Source organism: Callorhinchus milii, unplaced genomic scaffold (genome assembly GCF_018977255.1).
Source record: "Callorhinchus milii isolate IMCB2004 unplaced genomic scaffold, IMCB_Cmil_1.0 Scaffold2, whole genome shotgun sequence".
Classification (NCBI taxonomy): domain Eukaryota; kingdom Metazoa; phylum Chordata; class Chondrichthyes; order Chimaeriformes; family Callorhinchidae; genus Callorhinchus; species Callorhinchus milii.
In genome coordinates, this window is record NW_024704743.1 from 45197893 (window position 1) to 45221097 (window position 23205).

At 40.0% G+C, this 23205-nt stretch overlaps 1 protein-coding gene across 2 annotated transcripts in view; it reads right to left on the reverse strand.

Moving 5' to 3' along the window:
• Positions 1–23205, reverse strand: part of top2b (DNA topoisomerase II beta) — an 84040-nt gene that overhangs the window by 43619 nt on the left and 17216 nt on the right. The window contains exons 1-11 of one of the 2 annotated variants that reach the window (XM_007895499.2): positions 17736–17849; positions 12921–13109; positions 9144–9234; positions 8742–8805; positions 8325–8470; positions 8114–8211; positions 6418–6630; positions 4613–4786; positions 4279–4380; positions 4051–4188; positions 1083–1221 (exon numbers count right to left, since the gene is read on the reverse strand). In XM_007895499.2, coding sequence (XP_007893690.1) covers positions 1083–1221; positions 4051–4188; positions 4279–4380; positions 4613–4786; positions 6418–6630; positions 8114–8211; positions 8325–8470; positions 8742–8805; positions 9144–9234; positions 12921–13109; positions 17736–17765 — 1384 coding nt within the window. In that variant the 5' untranslated portion in view covers positions 17766–17849. Of the gene's footprint in view, positions 1–1082; positions 1222–4050; positions 4189–4278; positions 4381–4612; positions 4787–6417; positions 6631–8113; positions 8212–8324; positions 8471–8741; positions 8806–9143; positions 9235–12920; positions 13110–17735; positions 17850–23205 lie in introns of those variants that run through there. The other variant, XM_007895498.2, reaches the window with a different exon arrangement.

Here is a 23205-nt window from a genome sequence, read left to right on the forward strand (position 1 = left end):
AGAGATGTACATTTCATGCAACTTAAGTAAACTATGCATCAAAATTCTAATAAAAAATTATCGATTCAATTAGTTGGATGAGATTTTTTTTAAAAAATCAATTTCTGAAAAATGGACTTACTCCAATCCTACACATCTGACTATTCATCCAATAGCTCAGTTGGTAAAATAACTACCCAGTTTAAAATTGAGTCATATAGACAGAAAAATCCCAGGTTCAATCCCAGGGCAATGGCATGTTAGCTCATCTCAGGCAGGGTAGCATTACAAGGACTACAGTAGATCTCAGGACCCTGCATTATGGATGAGGGAGGGCATTGGATAAATAAATAGCAAAGACTCCCAACCCTAATCATTTCCCACTGAATCTGCTAGAAAGTATATGGTCATCAGAAGAAAAAAAGAATCAGACTACCCCTTCGTCCTCCTCATTGTACATGACAGACTTACATGATTGGGGGAAAAAATGGATAACAGGCATTTATTTTGCTTTTTCTTGTGATTCTTCGATTTTTAGCAAGCTTCGACTATAAAAATGCCAGCTTTTGGGTCATGTGTGACTACACAGTGCATCAAGGTTCCATCGTAACATCCTACACATACCATAGTATGAGTAGCATGCAAGAAGCAACATCAGTGGCGACCTTATAGCCCCAAAGTTGGCCATTTCTATAATTTAAAATATGATTTAAAAAGGTAAAGACATATAACCATGGGAATTAATTTTCCTATATTTTGAGAAAATCAGAAAAAACAAATACCAATTTTTAGCAAATAAAATAGGAAAACAGCAAGCCCATTAGCCTCTGCGCGCACAAACACACACACAAAATTTAGAACTAGATGAAGAATGGTCACTTGAGAAGATACTAAATGCACACTGCAACTATGTGTCCATGCTTAAGACCATACACCAGCACACCCCAATGCCATCAGAAATTTATGGGAGGAAGCAGGAGTAAGTAAGTAAGTAAGTAACCACAATTAAACATTTTACAACACTTGAATTTGATTTTAATCAAACAGTCACATTTTAATCACCTCTAGTTACTCCAATAAACATAAGAAAAATACTACTATACCTGCATCATTGGCATCATCCAGTTTTGGAATGCCTTTAATTTTGCTGTGCTTTACTGAGGAACACTTCTTGTTGAGCTGAGTTTGGGCCTTGAATTTAACCCAATTCAGTATACTCTCAACAATGCCGCAGTTAGTTGCCTGAAAGAACCAAATACATTTCCCTTTTTTAAAATCAACCTTAAACTATGTACACAAAATTGATAATTTACATTTATATAGCACCCATCATGGAGGATATCATCATGGAGATCTTCACAATGACGAGGTCACACACCAAACAAGAGAGAAGGGAGGGGATCATAAGTGTGGGGAACCGCTCAGCTGCCTCTGCCCTTCGTCTATTACCCCATCTCCCCCTAACAACCCGGCCCCGACCCATCCCTCATGCCACACATTCAAACCGGTCTCCCCTCCTCTCTCACCACTATAACCCAAATGAAACAGACCACCTGCTCCCTCGACCCCATTCCCATCCTCTACTAACTTCCCAGCTCCACCTCCTTGCCCCTCTTTTCAGACATCATAAACCTCTCCCTATCCACTAGCACCGTTCCCACCCCTTTAAAAATGGCCGTCATCACTCCTATCCTTAAAAGAAACCCTCCCTGGACCCATTCCTGCTCTCAAATTACTGTCCCATTTCCAACCTCCCTTTCCTTTCCAAGGTCCTGGAACAAGTCATAGCTTTCCAGCTTTGTTCCTTCCTCTCCTGCCACTCCCTTCACAACACCTTCTGTCAGGTTTCCATGGCGCCCACAGAACAGAAACAGCTTTGGTCAAAGTGACAAATGACGTTCTGTCCATCTGCGACCAGAGCTCCTTCTGCCTCCTTGTCCTCCTTGAGCTCTCTGCTGCCTTCAATACCGTTGATCACTCTATCCTCCTCCACTGCCTCTCCTCTCACCTCAACCTTCATGGTTCTGTCCAGGGTTCAGATCCTACCTCTCACACCATCTCCACTTCAGCTCCACAAACAGTTTCTCCTCTAGCCCCCACACTGTCTCGTGCAAAGTTTCTCAGGGCTCCCTCCTGGTTCCCTCCTTTTCAAATATCTAACTCCTCCCCTCACCCTCTGAAGCTTCATCCCACAGTCTCTCTGCCTTGCCCCCTCCCTTGCCTCCTTCAAAACGCATCTCAAGACCCTCCTCTTCGACTGTGCCTTCGATCACCCTCCTTCCCCCTCTGCCCACCACACTTTCCAATTCCCAGCTCAGGTCCGAAAGATTGATTGTCCAGCGCCTTGGGACATCCTCCCAACGTGAAAGACATTATACAAATGTAATTTTTTTGTTAAAACAGTAGGTTTTTGGATGTGATTTAAAGACAAACTGAGAGGGGCAAGAAGATTAGTAGAGCTAGGGAGATCCAGAGGTTAGGAGATAACAAAAGAATGATGAAGGGTTAAGCCAACATTTGATGAGAAATAGGAGCAGAGGTGGGCAATGTGCAGAGAATTGAATCGGATGCCGAAGTTGAACACTGGTTCGGTGAGTTTGAGACAGATCGAGGAGGCCAGAGCCAGAGTAAGGAAATATTGAAGGGATCCGAGGAGGATGACTTCAGTCTTCTCATATTGAGCTGCATGAAGCTGAAGCTCATCTAGGCCTTAATTTCTGGTGTCAGGGAAGGCAAGTAGAGTCTCCTTGCAGCTGAACTGAATACAAGGTGACATGTTTGGCAATGGAATGTCAGAATCAAGCCAGCCCTCTGTGGCGGTCGATCTCTGTCATTCATTTCCTGAGCTAGGTGGGTCTGCTGTATTCCAGAGCTGACGATAGCCCAGCCAGGCTGGCTTATCAGCAAAACTTGGAATGGCAGACTGGGGGCAAGGACTCTTCTCACTCAGCTCATGTTAACCCTGTAACAGGCAGGGTGGCCTAGCTGGACAAGCAGCAGGAAAGCTTGCCAGGCAGTGCTCTCAATGAGAAACTCAATGGGAATTTTAGTTAGTTAAGACTCCAGCCATACCCAATGCACATTCTGGGGTCCCTAAAGCTTGGCTCTTTCTAGCATGCACCCTAATACTCTGCAATTCGGTAAGCAGGATGCATCCCTCCAAGGAGAGTGGGCTTTCCATTTCAATAAATATCTCGGGAATTTTCCATGTATAGGTAGGATTCATGGAATTGCTTGGTTCGGATATTCTTAAGCAAAGTGATTTGGATATTCTTAAGCAAAGGGGATTTCTGCCACATCTGACACCCACCACCAAAAAAAAAAAAAATTTATGCCTTGACCACTGATTGGCAAGCTGACCGATCAATGGACCTGAAATCAAGAGCAGTAATTGCTACATTCACATGGAATGTTAAGTGAAAGTTAACCGTACGTCTAAGGATGATATTATCAAGAGACAGCATGTAGAGGAGGAAAATAAGGGGGCCAAGGATAGAAACCCAACATACTCAACAGGGGATGGGAGGAGTATCTTTTAGATGACAATGTGGAGGCGACGATTAGAACCAGATGAGTGCGGTCCAACAGAGGGGTAACAGAGGAGGAGCCAAGTGTCAGAAATGTCAAGGAAGCAGAAGGAACCCTGGTTGCAGAGGGTGAACATCATTGGTGACTTTCACCACAGCTCTCTGAGTGCCGTTAACTGTCAACAAAAGCTGGACTGGAGGAGCTCAAGCAGGTAATGGAGGGAAAGGTGGGAGCAAAGTTGAGTGTCAGCAACGAGTTCCAGGCAGCAACGCATTGGATAGTAAGGAAGGACTGATAGTTGGGAGGATAAATATGGTTGAAACTATTAGCTATACTTTAGAATCTAAATTGATCTACTTATTTAATGAACAATAAGAAATGTTCAGGAACCAAACACTGAAACCCTGGGTAACTGAAAAATCTGAAACAGTGACAATGGTTTTCCAGTTGAATTAACGTTTCGTTTTTTAAAAAAATATGAATAACTTTTGATGTACAAATTTATTTACAATATTGAAGCATTTGCACCATCGATATACTAACCGCTTTGATGAATTTCTCTGAGAGAGCACATTTGGATCCGAAGCTCTTGGTTTGAAGAGTCATGTTTTCCTTTGTTTGAGAATCAAATGTTGGGTTTTCAATTAGAGAATTGACAAAGACCCACAAATGATTTTTTACCTGTGTAGAATAATATTTATGGTTATTTCTCCTTCAAATTATTAAAACTTCTGCATATAAAGTTAATGCAAAATTCTATTAAAACCTTACCTGAAACGGCTTCACTGACACTCCAGCTTTATTTTTCTTTTTGACAATTTCAATCAGTTTACTAACAATCTGATCAACTACATAATCAGTATGCCTACCACCCTGTGAAAATAAAATTTTTAACATTAAAATTCTAGATCCTAATGCTCATAATTTGAAATACAAACTGTAGAGTATAATATCTAACAAACATAATGCCTCGATTAAGGGAAAAAAGCCTCAAGAACACATTGAGCAGTTTCAAAACTATTAGAAAGCAAACATATTTGATGCTTTCAAAAGCAGCATTGTACAAACTAATTTGACAAAATTACTCGACTTCTTAAATACGAACCTTTGTGGTAGCAATGCTATTTACAAAGCTGATTTGCTGGAAGCCTTTCTCGCTCATGGTGAGGCATACTTCCCACCGATCATTCACTGACTCGTGAACTACCTTTAGTGCAATACCAGTTTCATCCAACTTGTCTTTCACATAAAGATCAACATAACTTCGAAATCCATTTACCTACAGAAAGGAAGAAAACATTTAAGTCAGAAGGCTTTATCCAACAAACACACCAGCATCACTAATGTACACTTTTAGGTTTCATTCTTCCTTCTCCTACTTTCTAGTTGCTTCCAATGTTTTGTGACCTCTCTGTCAACTCATTCTAAACTTCTCTACTGTACCAGGTAAAGGCATTTCTTTTGCAATTAATTTCCTTAATTTCTGGGCAACATGGCAATAATAGTTTATTGGTGGCAACTTAGCAATGGTACACCATGGCCAGATGTAGAAAAAAAGCTATTAATCTGTTTTACAGCGCATTTTCTCCTTTTCCCAAACACACACAGCACCCATGTGAACTTTCCATTTCATATATCAACTAACTCTCAGCAGGACAGTCAATTAGTGCCTAATTACAGGCACTTTTGTGCTGTGGAACAGTAGCTAGCAGGAACTCGGTTGGGGCTGCGTAACTTATTTTTAGATTGGGCCGTTACAGCTAAACATAAAACATTATTTAATCAATCTAACATCAATCCTAGAAGATATGGAATCGGGTATCAATTCATAAGAGATTTTCCTTGTATACAATGTCAAAATTATGAAAAAAAAACTGAAAAATACAGATTACAATAGACTTGTATACTGATCAATCATAGATAAATGCTTCACAATAAATGATTACTGAATTAGCCGGTTAAACTCCAGCAGTACCCATACTCTGAGGTTCCCAAGCCTTGGCTCTTGCCAACCTGTCTAATATTCTCCAGAATCAAGTAAGCAGGATGCATCCCTCCAGGAACAAAGTGGTATTCCATTCGAAACACAGCAAAAGAGGAAAGTAGGTTGGAAGCAGTCTTGAGGACCTTGAAGGAGGCAAGGGAAGGGGCAAGTCGAAGAGTTTTGGAGATTAGGGCCAGATACGCCATTGATGGTGGGGCGGGGAACACGAAGCATGCCAGGAAGGAGGGGTTGGGTCGGGCCGGCCAATCTGCTTTACTAATAGTTAATTCAATAGTAATTGGGGAAAATAATAGTTCAGCATAAAATTTCAGACATTTTTTTTTAAGTTCATAAGCCCCATTTCAGCTCTTTGTCAGTCACAATGCGTCACTCACCAGCCATCTGATTTGAAAATCAGACCTACTTTTCCTTTCTCCACTATGCAATCAGTTAAAGTGTGATTCATACAGGCAAGATTATCATATTTCCCCTTTCAAACTCCTTTCAAATTAGGATAAAGTCACTTTGGCAACACACCGATTGGTAGAATACAGCTCTAGTCCCAAATGTCCTTATTCTCCTCCTCCTCACCCACCCACCCTCACACCCCATTCCCCAGTAAGCTCCCAGGTACTTTCGCAACATATGGAAAGTCAAAGAGCCAGACAATTTTGGGCTGCTCTTGGGCACCTATTCCTGTCTGATCCTAATATCGCAATTGTTGAGGTCGGTCTTGACCAGTCAAGGAAAGTGCAAAGAGATGCTTTTAAATATGAAACTTGTGAGAAAATAGAGAACATTAATGTGAGCACACTAAAAAGATTCAAGTTCTTAGAACATTTTAGAAGTCAAGAGCATGAAACTACCTAACTGGATATTCCAATAGAACTATACATTTTAAGTAAAGTAAATTAAATTTAACTCACTGGCAGTTTCTTTCCATTTAACATGACTTTGACTCCTTTACAAGATCCAGCTATATCATAGGCTCTTCGAGTCATGAGGGCCACAATATCTTTGTCCAATTTCTCCATGTTGAATTTTGCTAAATCAGGTTGGAATGTAATGCACGTATAATCATCACCATCAAAAAACTTTATTTTAGATTCTGAGGATTTGTTCATGTTGTTGGTCCACGTCTGTTAAAATAAGTAAATAATGAAAAACCTTTTAGTCTCACAAGTAGAATATTCTGATATCTCATCTAGAATAGGTTCTCTACAAATACTCAAAGTGCCTCAAACTAAATGTTCCATAGAAATAAAATAAGATGGGATGTGCCTGTAACACAAAACTCAGTGTAAAAATAAATTCTTAACATTGATTTCAGGGATAGCTATGAATATGGGTATGTTGATAAAATATTATTCAGTCTGTTTTGATTAATTGCTGAAAATAAAACATTGAGTTAAAAATTATTCCAAGTATGATGCAAAATTTCCATAACACTTCACAACTGCTTTAAAATATTTAGACATATTTATCTTTTTTTAAAAAAAAGTAAATTGGGAAGATGGTTATAAATGTTTTCCCCAATTTGAGGATTAAAAGTTACGTTTAGATGAGGAAATAAATGTAGCAAGTGTAAATTAAACTATTTGGTTTTACAGCAAATCTACACTACCGAAGTATAGACGTTTTACCTGCCTAAAAAATATCAATACTGGTGTCATTTTTGTTCCAATAATTGGCACCCCAGCCTTCAGGTCAGAGGGTTTCAGGCTCTGGCCCCATGTTGGGTCTTGATCTCATAGCCTAGACCAGGGTGGTCCAACCTTTTGACTGCTGAGGGCCAGGTGCCCTGTTTAAGCAATATTTTTGTTTTTCCCTTCCAGAAACATAACCTAATAACATTTACACAGTGCCTTTTACACATAGGAAGGACATCTCAAAGCTCTTGGCATTCTGTTGGCCATCTGAGCTGGAGATGAGAGCTGAGGGAGGTGGGAGGGGAAAAAAATGACTGAAAGATTTAGGTGAAATGCAGTATAACAGTTAGGTTTTGAAGTGCTTTGAAAGAAGGGAGGGAGAGAGAGAGTCAGAGCGACTCCAGAAATGGAGCTTCAGACATCGGGGGGCAAAATAGCGATGGTGGGACAGGTGGGTGGAGGGACACGAAGCAAGGCGGTGTTTGCTGAACAAAGGGAACAGTCGGGAGATCACAGAAGCAGGGAGGAGGGGGGATGAAGGCCATAAAGTTTCTCACGGGGGAAAGAGGGAACTTGCTGTGAGGAACCTACAAAGCACATAGCTCGGTGTCTGTCCATTGTTTTTCTGCCTGTCTTCAGGTGAATTCTGAACTCTTTTCTCCCTCTAATTTTTGCCATTTCCTTTTTCCTTTCATAAATGATAAATGTGTTCTGGACAATAGTCTTCCCCTATTCAAATTCACCCTAAAAAAATTAATTGGCTATTTATCTCAAAACTTTATGGGACATTGTTAGTGCAAATTAGCTGCTGTGTTTCCCTAGATAACACTCACTATACTTTTTTTTAAACACTTTGAAACATTCATTGTGATAAGGCATTATGTTAAATGCAATTATTGATACAATCCAAAGCTCTTTAGAGTGGATGAGGACTGTAGGAAATTCTACAACAATGTTCAGGGAGCTGATTTACCTGTTTAAAGCTGCTTTTATACTCCTTGCAAGCAGTTTCAACTGTAAACCTGGTGCTGAATATGTTGCAGAGTTTAGCACCATATCCATTTCTTCCCCCTGAAAAACAATAAGTATCACAGCTTTCCTTCACAAACAAATAAAATTGTAGGCATCAAACATCAGACTGAAATTAACATTCAACACAAAATATCGCTGCAATAAGTTTTTACCTGTAACTTTCTTTTCTTCATCATCATAGTTACTGGATGTTAAAAGCTGCCCAAATATCAAAGCAGGCACGAATACCTTTTCTACTTTATGTTCCACCACTGGAATACCCTTCCCATTGTTCCAAATGCTAATGATATTGGAATCACTGAAAAACAGACAAATCTTTGTTAAGACATTAATATATTTAAAACTAAGAATTTGTAAATATTTAATTTGCTGAAAGGAAAGTAGCCATTACAGAACATAGCAACTGATCAGTTACAAGTCAGCAAATGAATGGACTTTTTTTGGGGGTCAGCTGGGTGTCTGACATCAAAACGTTTTGGCCTATACAATCTTCACAAGGTCATTTGACAAGTTTCAGTAAATAATTAATATGAACTGCAAAAGCCTTGCACACTTGTTCAAATACTTACACATCAATTGAAATTTTGATACACGTCATATTCTTGTCCCTCTGCTTGTTGTCAGCTGCATTAACTGAAAAAGAATTGAAACATTTTATCCAATTTTTGGGGGGGTCAGCCAGGAGTCTGATAAATGGGGAAAGCCACATGTCAGACACCCGGCTTAAGAGTATCCATCACCATTCCTAAAGAGTATGCAAACCAAATAGAGTTCCATGTATTCCATGTGAGAGCACTGCCACGATCTTTCTGCCTACAGTTCGGATACATGTCCTTTCCCATTGAGTGACGAAAAATTGCAATAAATGTCTGTTAAAATCCATCTCCATTCTGCTGAATTGGTCTATATCTTTTATGGTTATTTATTTTATACATTATTTTCAGGATATTAGCACCATACAGAAAACTTACCGAGAATTTCATCAAATATTTTGTACAGGCCTGGAACATAGGTAACATCTCTGAGGTTCATACCCACATCTTCATCATAAACCCACATTGGCTGAAAAGAAAGTACACATTTTATTATTTGATTTTTTATGTTTACTAACTATTTCCATTGTCTATTTAACTTCCGAAGTGGCCACTTTCTCCATGTTGCTTTCCTCTGACAACGTCTCTTCCCCCACACTCTACAAGCTAAAACTATAGTAGCAGTTATAGATCTTCTATATTCAGGGCGAAATGTTGGGCAAGTTTCTTACTCCACATGCCTGTTTACCTAGCTGTAAATAGGAACCCGGTTGTTAGTCGATTGGTGGATCGCTTTTCCTGGGATAAGAATTCCTTAAAAAAAAGTAATAATTTGGTCACGTAATCCATGACTGTTTGTGGGACACTGCTGTGCGGAACCTCGGCGTTCTGTTCGACCCTGAGCTGTCCTTTCTCCCTCACATTCGCGACACAACTGGCACTGCCTTCCATCACCTCCAAAACATCGCCAGACTACGGCACTACCTCACCCCTCACGCGGCTGAAACCCTGGTCCACGCCTTTGTCACCTCAAGGCTGGACTATGGGAACTCTCTCCTCGTCGGCCTTCCCGCCACCTCCCTCCACAAGCTGCAGGTCATTCAGAACTCTGCAGCTCGTGTACTGTCCCGCACCAGGCTTCGCCACCACATCACTCCCACCCTCGCTCGCCTCCACTGGCTCCCCATCCCCCAGAGGATTGATTTCAAGATCCTCATCCTCACCTACAAGGCCATTCACGGCCTTGCTCCCTCCTACCTCTCCAACCTACTATCCCCCTACCTACCTGCCGTACCCTCCGTTCCTCTGGCTCCGGTCTGCTCCACATCCCCCGCCCCAACTGCCCTACCATCGGTGGTCGGGCCTTCAGCCTCTCAGCTCTGGAACTCCATCCCCCAGTGCCTTCGCCGCCTCCTCCCTTTCCTCCTTCAAGGCCGGTCTCAAGACCTTTCTCTTTGACCGTGCCTTCAGCTCCCCTCTCGACTCTCTACCCCCTCCTCGCTCCCTCCCTTCCCTCCCCTCACCCTGACCATTTCCCCCCTGCTCGGGTCCTGACCCAACTGTCCAGCGCTTTGGGACGTCCTCCCAACGTGAAAGGCGCTCTATAAATGGAATCTTGTTGTGTTGTTGTCTTGTTGTGCGCATTTGGCTGCCCACAAAATATACAGTCAATTCACTTTACAGTATATTCTGTGAAGCGCTTTGAGACATCTTGAAGACGTGATCAGGCGCTATATCAAAAGGATTATTATTATTATTACTGCAATTACTGTTCACTATTTGGACATTCTCTAAAACAAGTGCTAGAATTTGGGGGGGAGGTTGCAAAGTAACCCAAAATCAAAATAAAATCTTAAGTTATACCACCCCTTTGTTATCTTCCTCTACTTCTGAAACATATCCCAAGTTGACAGTGTGAGGAAAATATAAAGTGAAGAAAGAATAATAATTTCTATGGATATTGCAATTTCATTTAATATTCTTTAAAACAAGCGGGGACAGACCCAGGTGGCCTCAATAGACTGAGCCATTGTCATCCTTCATACTGAACATTAACCAAGAATAAAATTATTAGTGTACCTTTTACATTAAATTTTACAATCATAAACTTTGGATTGATCACCAATTTCACATTAGAAAAGTTTTATTAATGAACATTACAAATCTACAACTAGGGTACTGATTTGCTTAAATCTAAGGTACTTTCCTGTCTCATACAAAATCTTGAGCCTGAATCCTTCTGCTTCCATTTAGTCAAAAAAACAATTTTATCAATGCTTTAAATAAACCTGCACTGAATTCATCAGTTGGATTAACTGTGAAACTAAACAGTAGACATGCATTCTATGTAGATTTTTGTTAAGTCAGCTAGGAGTCTGACACATGCATGAATCTGTAACCTTGCTGAAGAGTATCCAAACCAGATAGAGTTTCACAAATTATGCCGCCTACGAATAGAAATTTCTGTGTCTGGAATGTGGACTCTCTCCCTTGAATACACCTTACTTATAATATAATCCTTGCGATTGACATCTGGTGACCTGCTTGGCTCAGAAACTAGACTAACAATGCCACCACAGAGGATTGACTCCATTCTGACATTGCTTGCCACACATGTCACCTTGTAGCCAGCTCAGCTCCCGGATCTGGGTCTGTCCCCTCGGAAGGATAATGGGTGAACTGCAATTCCCAGTGGGCTTCAGTGTCTCCGTACATTCAGGGCGCAGGCCACTATTTGCGAGAAGTTCACTTCAGGTCCTGGCACAGATGTGAAAAGCTTGGCAATATTTTTCCGCAGTGCAGTGCACTTTGAAGATATATCCAATAATGGGAATATCTAAATTCTGATACTTTAACGTTATAAGTTGTGTGATGAATATAGCAGAGTCCCTTATTCACACTTTACATGGGAAACAGCCAGGATATTGACAACATGGTGACATAAACCATTTGATGATATAAGCCAGTGATTTATTATCAGGAGTTTGGAAATTTGGAAAAGTTATGAGATGGTAAATAACCCTCAATAACAAATTTGCTATATGGAGCAGAAAACACTAAGTACATAAGAAAATCTGATGTGCCGTGTCCTTTTGTTAGAAAGGTTGTTTCACAGTTCTTCTTGAGATGCAATTAACTTTCTACATCTACCTGAATTTACAGAGAATAAAGAAAACAAACGTATTTATAATTTAGTTTATCCACTTAAGATCCAATAGTCTGATCTATATAAATCATATAATCGCCTAAGTTGTGCATCTGCACAAGCCCAGTTTAATTTCCTATTAAATCCACTTAACTTTAAATGCGCCAGTCATATTAACAACCGTGTAACTTGTAGCAATTCTTCAGCAGTTGCCCCTACCAAACTTACCGGCTGTCGTTTCCCAGCCCTACCTTAAACAGAACACTCCTATATTATGAAAGGGAACTCTGCCCATTAATGTCATGACTGGAGAACAGCCTCGTGGCTACAAGAGCAGTGCTGTACCTATTTGCCTGTTTTCAGGTTTTACAGCTGTGTAAAGTATTAGGCTACACGCATCTCCTTTTATAACTGAGACAATTAAGTGAACTCTTAACATCCCCCTTCAACTCTTAAATAATTCACACGTTTGGATCAACTGCAAGAAAAATACAATAAAATCTGGTGAGGCAACATTCAAATAAAACATTTACGGGTTATAAAACAGGTTGAAAAGTATATGAAAGTGGTTGCTCCGGAAAATGATTGGCCTGAAAATTTCCATTTTGAAACCATGCCTTAATGTCAGCGAGTTCGGTTCTTGTAATTTATTATGTGTAAGTCATATGAAATCTGACTTATATGTAACTTTACAGAAGTCACATATGATAAGACTTATGCAAGTTTGACATAACTGCTACTCTGTATCAGTCATATTAAATGTATGGTTGCAACTGTTATGTCTTAATTGAGGTTTACTGTACCTATCTTGCTGCTAAAAACTGGTGAACTCTTTCCAATGCTTCAGTTTTGTTTACACATAAAAGACAACAATGTTTAAAAAAAAAGGACAAAATCTGAAAATGTTTACTTTAGGGACCATTATTTACACTGACAATATTCATAAATATAATGTTTGTGAGGCTTCCATTAAGAACCCCAGCATCTAAAATCAATGTGGATAATAAGGCAGAAAAGAATTTATGTCTCATTTAAACAAGCGCCACAGCAGCCTACCTAAAATATCTTACCTGAGTTAGAGATTGAATGGATCCAATGTAGGTATCTGGACGGAGCAGAATGTGTTCCAACTGTGTTTTCTTCTGATACACTCTTTCCACAGACATTTTCTTTGAAGCATCAGACATCTTCTTTGAAGTGTCACTTTTAGAATTGATTTCTTCCTTATTTGCAAGATTTTTCTGATTATTGAACAAAGTCTGCAAAAAAAAATGTTGCAATTGTTGTTTACCACTACAAAACAATATTACAGTTAAGTGCTAATGAAACAACATAAGAACAGGAATAGATAATTTGGCCAGTAGAGATTGCTGATCCATTTTATTAGATCATCGCAGGTATTTCCTCTTTTTTTAAAAAAAAAGCTGTTTTCCCTGCACTTTCTCCATATCCCTTAATTATCTCCTCACTTTTCAAGAATCTATCCATCTCCCTTTTAAACACTTTGATAAATCTGCATTATAACTGTAGAACTTTACAGCATAGAAAGCAGCCATTCGACCCAATTATGGTTGTGTTCTTTGAAAGAACAACTATTAAGTCCCATTTACCATGTCCTCTCCCTGAATGCAATTCTCTAGCTGTCTAACAATTATATAAGTTAACCATCACTTATTTGGTTTTATATTCTTTTTGCCATTATTAATGGCAGGATGCCATTTGCTTTTCCACAGCTTTGATCACTTCCCTCGCCATCTTTAAAGATGTATGTATTTAACATACCTGATATTCTACACCTTTTAAAATGTTACAATTTAGCATATAAATCACCTTATTCTTCCTTCCAAAATATCTAACCTTACACTTTTTTAAATTAAATTTCATCTGCCATCTCTCTGCCTAATTTACTTGTTTATGACATTTATGGAAATTCCATATTCACACAGCCCTTTATGGGAAGCAATGTTTCCTTTTTTCATTTTTAAATACCAGCGCTAATTTTTTTTTAAAGATTTGTTCCCTCAGTCTGGATTTATCTACCAGAGGAAAAAGTCAATTTGTCAATCATCTTCATTGTTTTAAAACACCTCAATCTGAGCTGTAGAAAACTTAACCCATGTTTAACCAGTTTTGAATCATGGCTATGTCCCTTCATCCTGTTGGTGAATTTCCTTCCAAGGCTACAAAATCATGGACCAAGTATACTTCCTATGTGGAAAACACAGTACTCCAAATAAGGTTAGGTCAACTGCAATAGTAGATTAATCTGATTTGATTAATGTTAATTATGATCCTCTGATAACTAGTTACCATGGATATCTTGTAACTCATCAGATTTTCACACTTTTTGATGTTACATACGTCTGAAGCTAGTTATTTTATTCGGTCTTTAAATCGCTAACAGTTCAGGAATGTAAAAGGCATGAAAACGACATTTGTTTAGCGTACTTCACTTCCCCCTCCTGCTAACCTCAGCCAGCAATGTTGTGTGCCATGAAGGTAAAATGTTCCCATTCCTGGTGAGCTCGTTTAGGCTAAGCTTGAGTCTTGTCCATGGTTCATGAAGTTAGTATATACTATTCAGTTTGTTTTATTCGTGTCTGAACCTCTGTAAATGTCTTAATAATAATAAATAATCTAGTGCAGAAAGTCAGATATCTGCACCCTACTTATCCACATATCCATTTATCTGAGCCTCGCTTGAGCTTTCCCCTCCCTCCATCTCATCCACGGATTATGCTCTAGGGTGGAAGTGGCAAGATAATAGGAAGTGATAACAATACAAAAAAAATCTTGATTTGGTTCCCCATACAGTTGCTAAAGACTTGATCCGGTCAATCGGACTGTGAATTTCATTCTTATACGAAATCTACAGAAACCTACAATTAGAATCAGAAAAAGAAGAGCAGAGCGAGAGAGGGCATGCGGAGCCGAGAGTGTAAGGGGGTGCAGGGATTGAGAAAAGGAGGGAGTGAAAGAGAGAGAGCAACCAGGTGGGTGGAACCAAGAGAGCTAGTTAGTTGAACCTATGCTGCATTTTTTCCAATGCTTTTATATTGTTCCTGAATGGAATACTTAAAACAATCCATAATACTCTAACTGTGGCTTGAGAAAGGTCTTGTACAATTCTTTACCTACTTGTTTCTGCATCACTGCCTCCTAAGACAATGTACCTTCTATCTCAACTCTCTACCTCCCAATCAATTTCCTATCCATGACACATTGTGACTTTTGTAAATGACTTCTATATCTTCAACTGTGGCTCTGTCAAAGAACTTAAGTTAGTCAGACATGTCCTATTTTCCCTAATCAGTTTATAGTTATTCAAACTTAATTTGTCCCAACAACAACTGTAGTTAAGTAGCACTCCATGCAGGATAGCATCATGGAGCGTTGCATAGTGGCGGGGTTGGATGACAGGCAAAGGTGAGAGGGAAGTTACCATAGGCAACATCAAAGAGGTAGGTCTTGTGAGATTTAAATATATAAAGGGGTCAAGGTGGAGAATTTGAGACAGGATATTCCAGAGGGTAGGGATGTAGTGGTTGAAGTGTAGATAATTAGTCTGGCCATCGATGTTGGTATGGAGGAGTTACGGGATGTACAGCAAGCCTATGTCACATGAGCAAAGGGGGCAGGCAGAGGACTGGGGTACAGAGAGGGAGGGAGGTGCTAGATAAGATCAGTAATGAATTCTAATCATTTTCCCGTTCCTGTTACTGATTCAAAATCACTGTTGTTTTGTTATTGTTTTTTCCCTTCCTTTCTTCCTGAAAAATGGCATCACATTCCTAGTTTTCAATTCTCCCAAATTCATAGAGGTTTAAAAGACTAATTGCAATTGATAGAACACTCTTCACTCAGATATCTCAAAATGCTTCATAGAATATATACTATGAAGTGTAATGATTATATATTTTATAGTCAAACATAGTAGCCAATTTTGCACACAGCAATGTCCAACAAACAGCCATGAATTGAATGACCAATTTTATCATGGGGTCTTTAGTATCCACCTGAACAGACAGACAAGACCTCAATTTTGAGGATCACTATTTCATCTCCCTTAACTCTTCCATCGCACTCCCTGGCACCTAACCCACTTCTATCTCTTACTGCCCCTGGGAAACAATTGCACCCCCCCCCACCTCTGCCACCCTTCAGTTAACCGAACCCCTGCACCTCCTCCCGTAACAACCTTACTTCCTCAATGACTCTCCTCCACAACTCCCTGTCTCCTACTCTCAACACCCTTACCCCCATCACCTCCTGCAGGACTCCTACTCCCACAAGTTCTCTTGCTATACCAATCACCTCTGCTCCCTCAAGTCACAGGCGCTTGCCATTGAACGCATCTGGCTCAATTCCAATTTTACGGTTCACCGCCAGACCTGGCTGGACTGTGTCAAAATCTATTGGTCCGCACTCGCCTCAGCTCAGCTAAATTGTCCTCTTCTTTTTAACATTTACTTGCTCCCGATATGGGATATCATCTGCCTCTCTGAGGCCTACTGACAAGTCAGGCTGGCTGGTCTGTCATCAGCAGTGCCTTAAACAGTACACCAGGCCGATTGGCTCAGGAACTGGACTACCAAGACCATCACAGAGCGATGACTCAATTCCAGCATTCAGTTGGCAAGCAATGCACTGAGAGGCTCTCCTTGGAGCCAGCTCAGCTTCAAGGAGATCCCATTTATCTCCCCCCCATGGAGAATACTGGTTGGTGACTCATACAACTAAAGCCATACAGCTCATTACCACTGAAGACTTTTGCAAATCACTACAAATCTAGAATCTGCATCTAAATGAAAATTTACTCCTTGATCCTAACAAAAGCACAATTTAATCATTAAAAGGGCTCAATCGGTAATAAAATAAAAATTAATCAATCCTAACAGGTTCGTAATAATCCAGTTTTATTGCATTGACAAATAATGAAATAACTAAATACATTAATTACAAAATAAATACTTAATTGATTAATTGTACAAAATTAATAAAATTACTATCATTCTCCATTAAATAACTTCCACTTATAAAGCATGCTTCACGTAGGGTAATAGTGATGCATATCACAGGGACACTGTCAGATATTAAGAAAGGGAGGGTGGTAGGTAACTGTAGACGCAGTCAAAGAGATAAGACTTTTAGGTGGGATTTAAAAACAGAGATGGGTAGAGATGGGGGGAGTTCCACTCAGTGTGGGCAAGTTACTGAAGACTTGACCATCAATAATGAGGTGGGGGACGCCAGTTTGCCGAGCGGAGAAGTAAAGCAGAAGAGTGCGATAAATGATCACAAAGAGGTGCTGGGACATGAAGGGATTTTTAGGTGAGGACCTTAAAATCAATTCTCTGAGAGTCAATGACAGTTTTCTTAGTTATGCAAAATCTACGATCAGCTTGCACTCGAGCACTGCCACATTTTAGGAAATTTTGTGAAGTGAATGCTCAAGTTTTTTTTATAAAAAAGGCAGGGCTTTCCTGATGGTCTAGAGGGGGTAAATCTATTACCTGGTATAGCACTAGGCTATAGAGATTGGGACACTATCTCCACCTATACTACGGAAGGAAATCTGCCAGAGTGACTGCTATTAAACGTGATCCAGTGACTCCAACTTGAATGTGTGCATGAAAATTGGATGAAAACAATCAGGCTCGTTTGTGCTACCGTCTAGGTTGAATATCATGTCAACACTCACTGTTTAGGCTCACACATGAAAATGCACCTAGGCAAGGCACTGGAAGACTGCCATTTGTGTCTACAAAACTATACCCCAGCAAAAGCCAGCCCAAACAAAAGACATTTTAGACAATTAAAAAAGTATTTTGTCCCAAATAGGGGCAGTGACATGATGACAATTATCTACACCCATGTTTACAAACCTGAGGGTGGGTGGAAGTCTTGCTCAACATAATCCCTTTTGAAATCCTGTGTTCCAATCAGGCTTCAATCAGTAACACAAACAAAAAATATTGAAAATGTACAGTAGTTTGATCAGCATCTGAAAAAGAAAGATGGGTCACACCCAAGACATTAACCTATCCTTTTCAGATGTTAACTGACCTACTGTGCAATTCCAGCATTTTTTACTTAATCTCAGTTTTCTAATATTAACTGTTTTTTCTACTAGTCTCAGGAGTATCATATATTTCATTCTTTGTTAATGCAGTCAAACCAGAATTTTACAAATCTACAAGGACTGACTTTTTTTTATCATGTGCTCATCTTAAAGGTTTAGCTACTTTAATAATTATAAATGGTGCTTCTATTAGTACCAGGGTTTAGAAATCAAGCAGGGTTTAGAAATTTAAACCAAAAGTGTTCCCTACAACAATTCTTAAAATAGACTACAATGCTCACTTCATCTAAAATGTCAGAATGTTGAATACAAGTTTGGAAAAGACATTTTTAAAAAAATGACTTTTGTATATTGGGTTAAATGACATTTACTACACATAAATTATAAAAGTTTCTTCACTGTTAACACTGCACATAGCTTCTCATTTTATTTCACTCCCATGTTTATCTATTTTTCAACTGTGCTGACAAACTGGCATCTAAACTGTAAACAATACACATCATACCGGTACATAAAAGCAGAAATGATGATTGTATGGAGACTATACTGAAAAAGAAAAACACTAAGAGGTTTTGGCCTTTCCTTTTGATTTCTCAATTAGAAAATAAAAATCACTATCATAACAAAGGGAACTTGCTTTTTTGTTTGGTCAGCCGGGTTTGTCAAATGCAGAAATGCGGTTGAGTGAGTAGGTGCAGATTGCAGAATTTAGGCGAGAATTCAACCCAGGTGCCAGTGATAAGTTCCACCAAGATTTTACTCAAGGGTGAAATGCTGTCAGCAATTCCCAAAAGTGATTTTGCAGACGAATGGTTGTGCTATGAGAAGCACATACATGTTTTGTCAATGATCCATACTGACTGACCTAATACAATATATACCAGATTGTATATACCAGATTGCCAAATTACCTAGATTACCAGACAATCAAATTGACCTAGTTCAATTACGATTGTTTCCCTTCTCCAGAATGGACAATATGATTTGTTTAACACACCAGGCAAACCAGTTGCAAAGACAATTTTCATAAAGAATTTAAAACATTGATTCAGCACACAACCAGACTGCATATTCTAAAATAGTACAACATTGTTCCCTTTTAAAGAAAGTAAGTACCTGAAGTGCTTATTTTGATAGAAACAAAAAACACTGAATTATCAATGTATTTTCCTATTTCTGGAATATTTTTAGTATTGCTAAGGATTAACTACCTAAACCAATGTTTTATTATAGGCCTTGGTTAGTCTGAGCTCGATCATTTGCACCTATGTGATCAGTGCATACCACAGAATAAGTTTGGAAGGAGCAAAGCTGAGTACAGCTGAAATTTGTAGTAACCAAGAAAGGAATTTCTGAGGTCATTCAATAAGAGAGAAGCCAGACAATTGCAAATTGGTGACACCAATATTAGGAGGTCCATGCATATGCATAACCCTCCTCAGCCCTGAGCAATGTAACTTGAATCATGATTCAATCAGGCTTCCATCTTGGTCTGTTGCTGGAAATGATATTCATTCACAAATCCAGCAGTATATTAATCTTATTGTATATAGAAAGCAGAGCATTTACTGGGAAGTTGATTACATTTGCTGGGTTACTTGATATGAATAAAACTTAAGCAGCGATTCAGTAGTTGACTAACTCAGCTAACATGGGTTTCACCAGAGAACAGTTACCACAAAAAAGTGACAAAAACAATGGATTTTGCAACTGAAGCTTGAAATTAATAAATATTGTGGAAACAAAATATTGTGCAAACACTAATACTGGATGAAAATATAACACATCCAACCTTTTAAAATGTTGCTTTAGATATTATGTTGATGCTGTTACTTCAATTCAACTCCTTTAATTCCTACATTTTATTGCAATTTCACATATAAAAATGAGGTCAGCAATGCATTTGCTCTATACCTCGAAGAGGTAGTTTTGGCAGTATATTGTTTCACATCATTCCAATATAAATGTTCTGCAATGGTTGCATAAGAATCAGATATAAATTTAGTGCATAAAAGAGCAAATTCTTGCCTATGCTTCACAAGTATTCCACTGGAACAGTCTAAATTTCCTTGCTTTCTTCCTTGCTTTTTATTTGTTATTCTTCATAGAAAATCTATTTTGGAAACAAGTTATTGGCTAGTCCAATCTTTTAAGAACTGGTACTATATTCAGATCATCCAGTAGTGCATTCACCCACTGAACTTCCAATGTTGAAATATCTTAATACCATTATTTAATTTATCTCCCTACATTTTTATTAGTCATCTATAACGTGCCTATTCTGGAACACGTTATTACATCTCGTTCATATATCTCCCTCCACTTCTACTTGAGCCCCTCCAGTCTGGTTTACGCCCTAGAGTCAGTGCTTGTCAAAATCACAAATTATGACCTCTCTTTCTCTTTGACCAGAGCTCCCTCTGCTCCTTGTCCTCCTGGAAATCTCCGCTGCATTCAACACAGTTGATCATGCAGTCTTCCTCCATCACCTCTCCTCCCTCATACACCTCAGTGGGACCGTGCTCGTCCGGTTCGAGTCTTACTAAACCAACCACTATCGCATATGCCATGCTGAATTTGAGCTTAATCTGATCAAACTGTAATTTAACACATGTCATCAATAAGTGCTTTGAGACATCTTTCTAATGTGAAACGTGCTATATAAATGCTATTGTACTGAATCACTATGCTTGAAGATCCAAACCAAACAGAATTCCACAAATGTATGCTACCTATACATGAAAATGTTTCAGTGTCTGGAATGGAATATATACCCTCCACATCTCTTACCTAATTCCAGAAAGTATTAGGCTCATGTGCGTGAGACTCAAGGCTTGGGGGGCTCCAGAAGGTATGTTGGAGTACTGCTGGAGTTTCAAACAAAATTGATTTGGATGAAGAAAACCTTTGGGCCCACCCGATTTCATCCTTATAATACTCACCCTACTGTCTTTCTATCACAGCATCAAGCTGTGTTTTTTAATTGAGTCCAGTGTCTAAGCCTCAACAACACCCTTCCTGACAACCTGTTCCAGTCTATTTGGGTAAATACCCTCTGGGCAAAGACAAATTTCCTGGTGTCTGCCCTGCAATTGCCCAAATTTGTGGTTTGACACTTCCTTCGACCTCCGCAACATTGCTTGCCTCCACCATTTCCTCTTCCTCAGGCTGCCGAGACCCTTTTCCATCACATCCAGCTTTGACTGTGCCAACTCTCTGCTCACCAACTTCCCAACTCTTCCCTCCACAAGATGGAGCTGATGGAGATTATTCAGATCTCTGCAGCTTGTGTCCTCTCCCATACCAAGCTCCTTGAGCTTATCATTCCCATCCTTGCCCAACTCCACCTCTTCCCCATCTCCCAGAGGATCGAGTTCAATATCATTTCCCTCACTCTTAAAACTCTCCATGGTCTTGCCTCACCCTACTCTGCAACCTACTAAATCCTTATCAACCCACTCACTACTTCCGCTGGCAGGCATTGGTCTGCTTCCACCTTCTGGAACTCTGTGCCCAAAGTCTATTCTCGCCCCTTCCCTTGCTTTCTTCTAGGTATGTCTCAAGGCCTTGATCATGCCTTCAGTCATCTTCCCACCCCATCACATCTGAAGATTGTTTGTACACAGGGCTAAATGTGGTAAGCTTGACCTGCGTTGGGACCTTGCTGTCCTTGAAAAGCACGACCAGAGCGGCCTTCGCACCTTCTCTGCGTGGTGTTTTAGGACTGTGACCAACCAAGAGGTTGGTGTCCACCACAACCCCAAGGTCTGACAAGAATCAACAATTGGGACTGATGCCTCATGTATCTCCATCAATTCCCTTAAGGTTAAAATAATAAATTGGTCCCTCAATTCACAATTGTTTGTGGGACATTGCAGTGCGCAATTGTCTGCTGCGTTTCGCCCACAAAGTGTACAGTCAATTCACTTTATAGTATATTCTATGAAACGCTTTGAGACATCTTGGAGACATGATACGGAACTATATCAAATGCAAGGATTATTCTTATTATTGAGCCATACAGGAGCATGATTTGTACTTGGAGGCACCCAACTTCATATCCAACCAGGTGGCTCAGTGTTCAAGATTGTGAGTGCAGCACAAAAGGTCTGCAAACAAATAATACCTCCCGCAAAATTGTCGCAATCCCGGAACAGATACACCAAATCCACCCCCCTTAATGGCTTCCAACAGGTCATTGATGAATAAATCGAATAAGGTGGGTGACAATGGGCAACCTTGCCTCACCCCCCCTTTCAAGGGGAATGGACTCAGCAAGTCCAACAACAACCCTTACACAGATATTGAAGTTGGAATACACATTCAGGATAAAATCCAAGATTTGGCCATGTATTTCCATGACTTCCAGTTTCACTATGAAGACTTCATGAGATCCTAGGTTGAAAACCTTGCAGAAGTCAATGAACTCAATGTCGGTGGGTTTCCCTTAATCTTACAGAAGCCAGCCTTCCTGATCAAACCACGAGCCTCCAATATGTGATTGGAATATACATATTGGATATATGCCATTGCGATACACATGCAATGACTACCCCGACAACTGATATCAGTGACATCCCTCTCCTGTTCTCAGTCTCACGAGGGTCACCTTCTTGTGGATAGAAACCATGATCTGGAACCCTGACAGAGCGTGTACCTCAGAAAGAGTCCTGTTGACCAGCACTAGGAGTGCAGTTCCAAGGCAAGGTGGAGGTTCTTGGCTTGGATCCTTAAGATCCTCACTGTTCTTGATGCCCCCCCCCCAGAACCTTTTAGGAATGCTGTCCACACTTGCTGCCTTGCCATTATTGCTGCGATGCAGTGTTCACCTCCTTCTAAGGACAGGGTCATTAAGGCCTTCAATCCGTTCCACACCTCCTGTCAGATATTCCAACCTCCATGCAGATGGATCTCTGCTACACCAACTCCCACCAATGTTCCCACTAGACCCCAACAATACCCTCATGGGTCTGTTGAAGAACACCATATTGTGTAACACTGGTATGAGCCCCTCTGGCCATGACCAACAAACTTCATCCCAAGGAAGAAAATTTGTGATTGTTATTGTGTAGTTGCGCCCCTTCTAGAGTGATGCAACACACTGATACCACTTCATTTCTCTAATAACCTTCCTGGCTTCATGTCATACTTGGTCATAACCTGGGCCAATAGAAAAGTGCAGTCGCACTTTTTCCATGGAATCCATTACAAGCACCCTCCTTGTAGCGGATTATTACAAACCCGAAATATATGTAGTTGGTGGCCAATGGGCT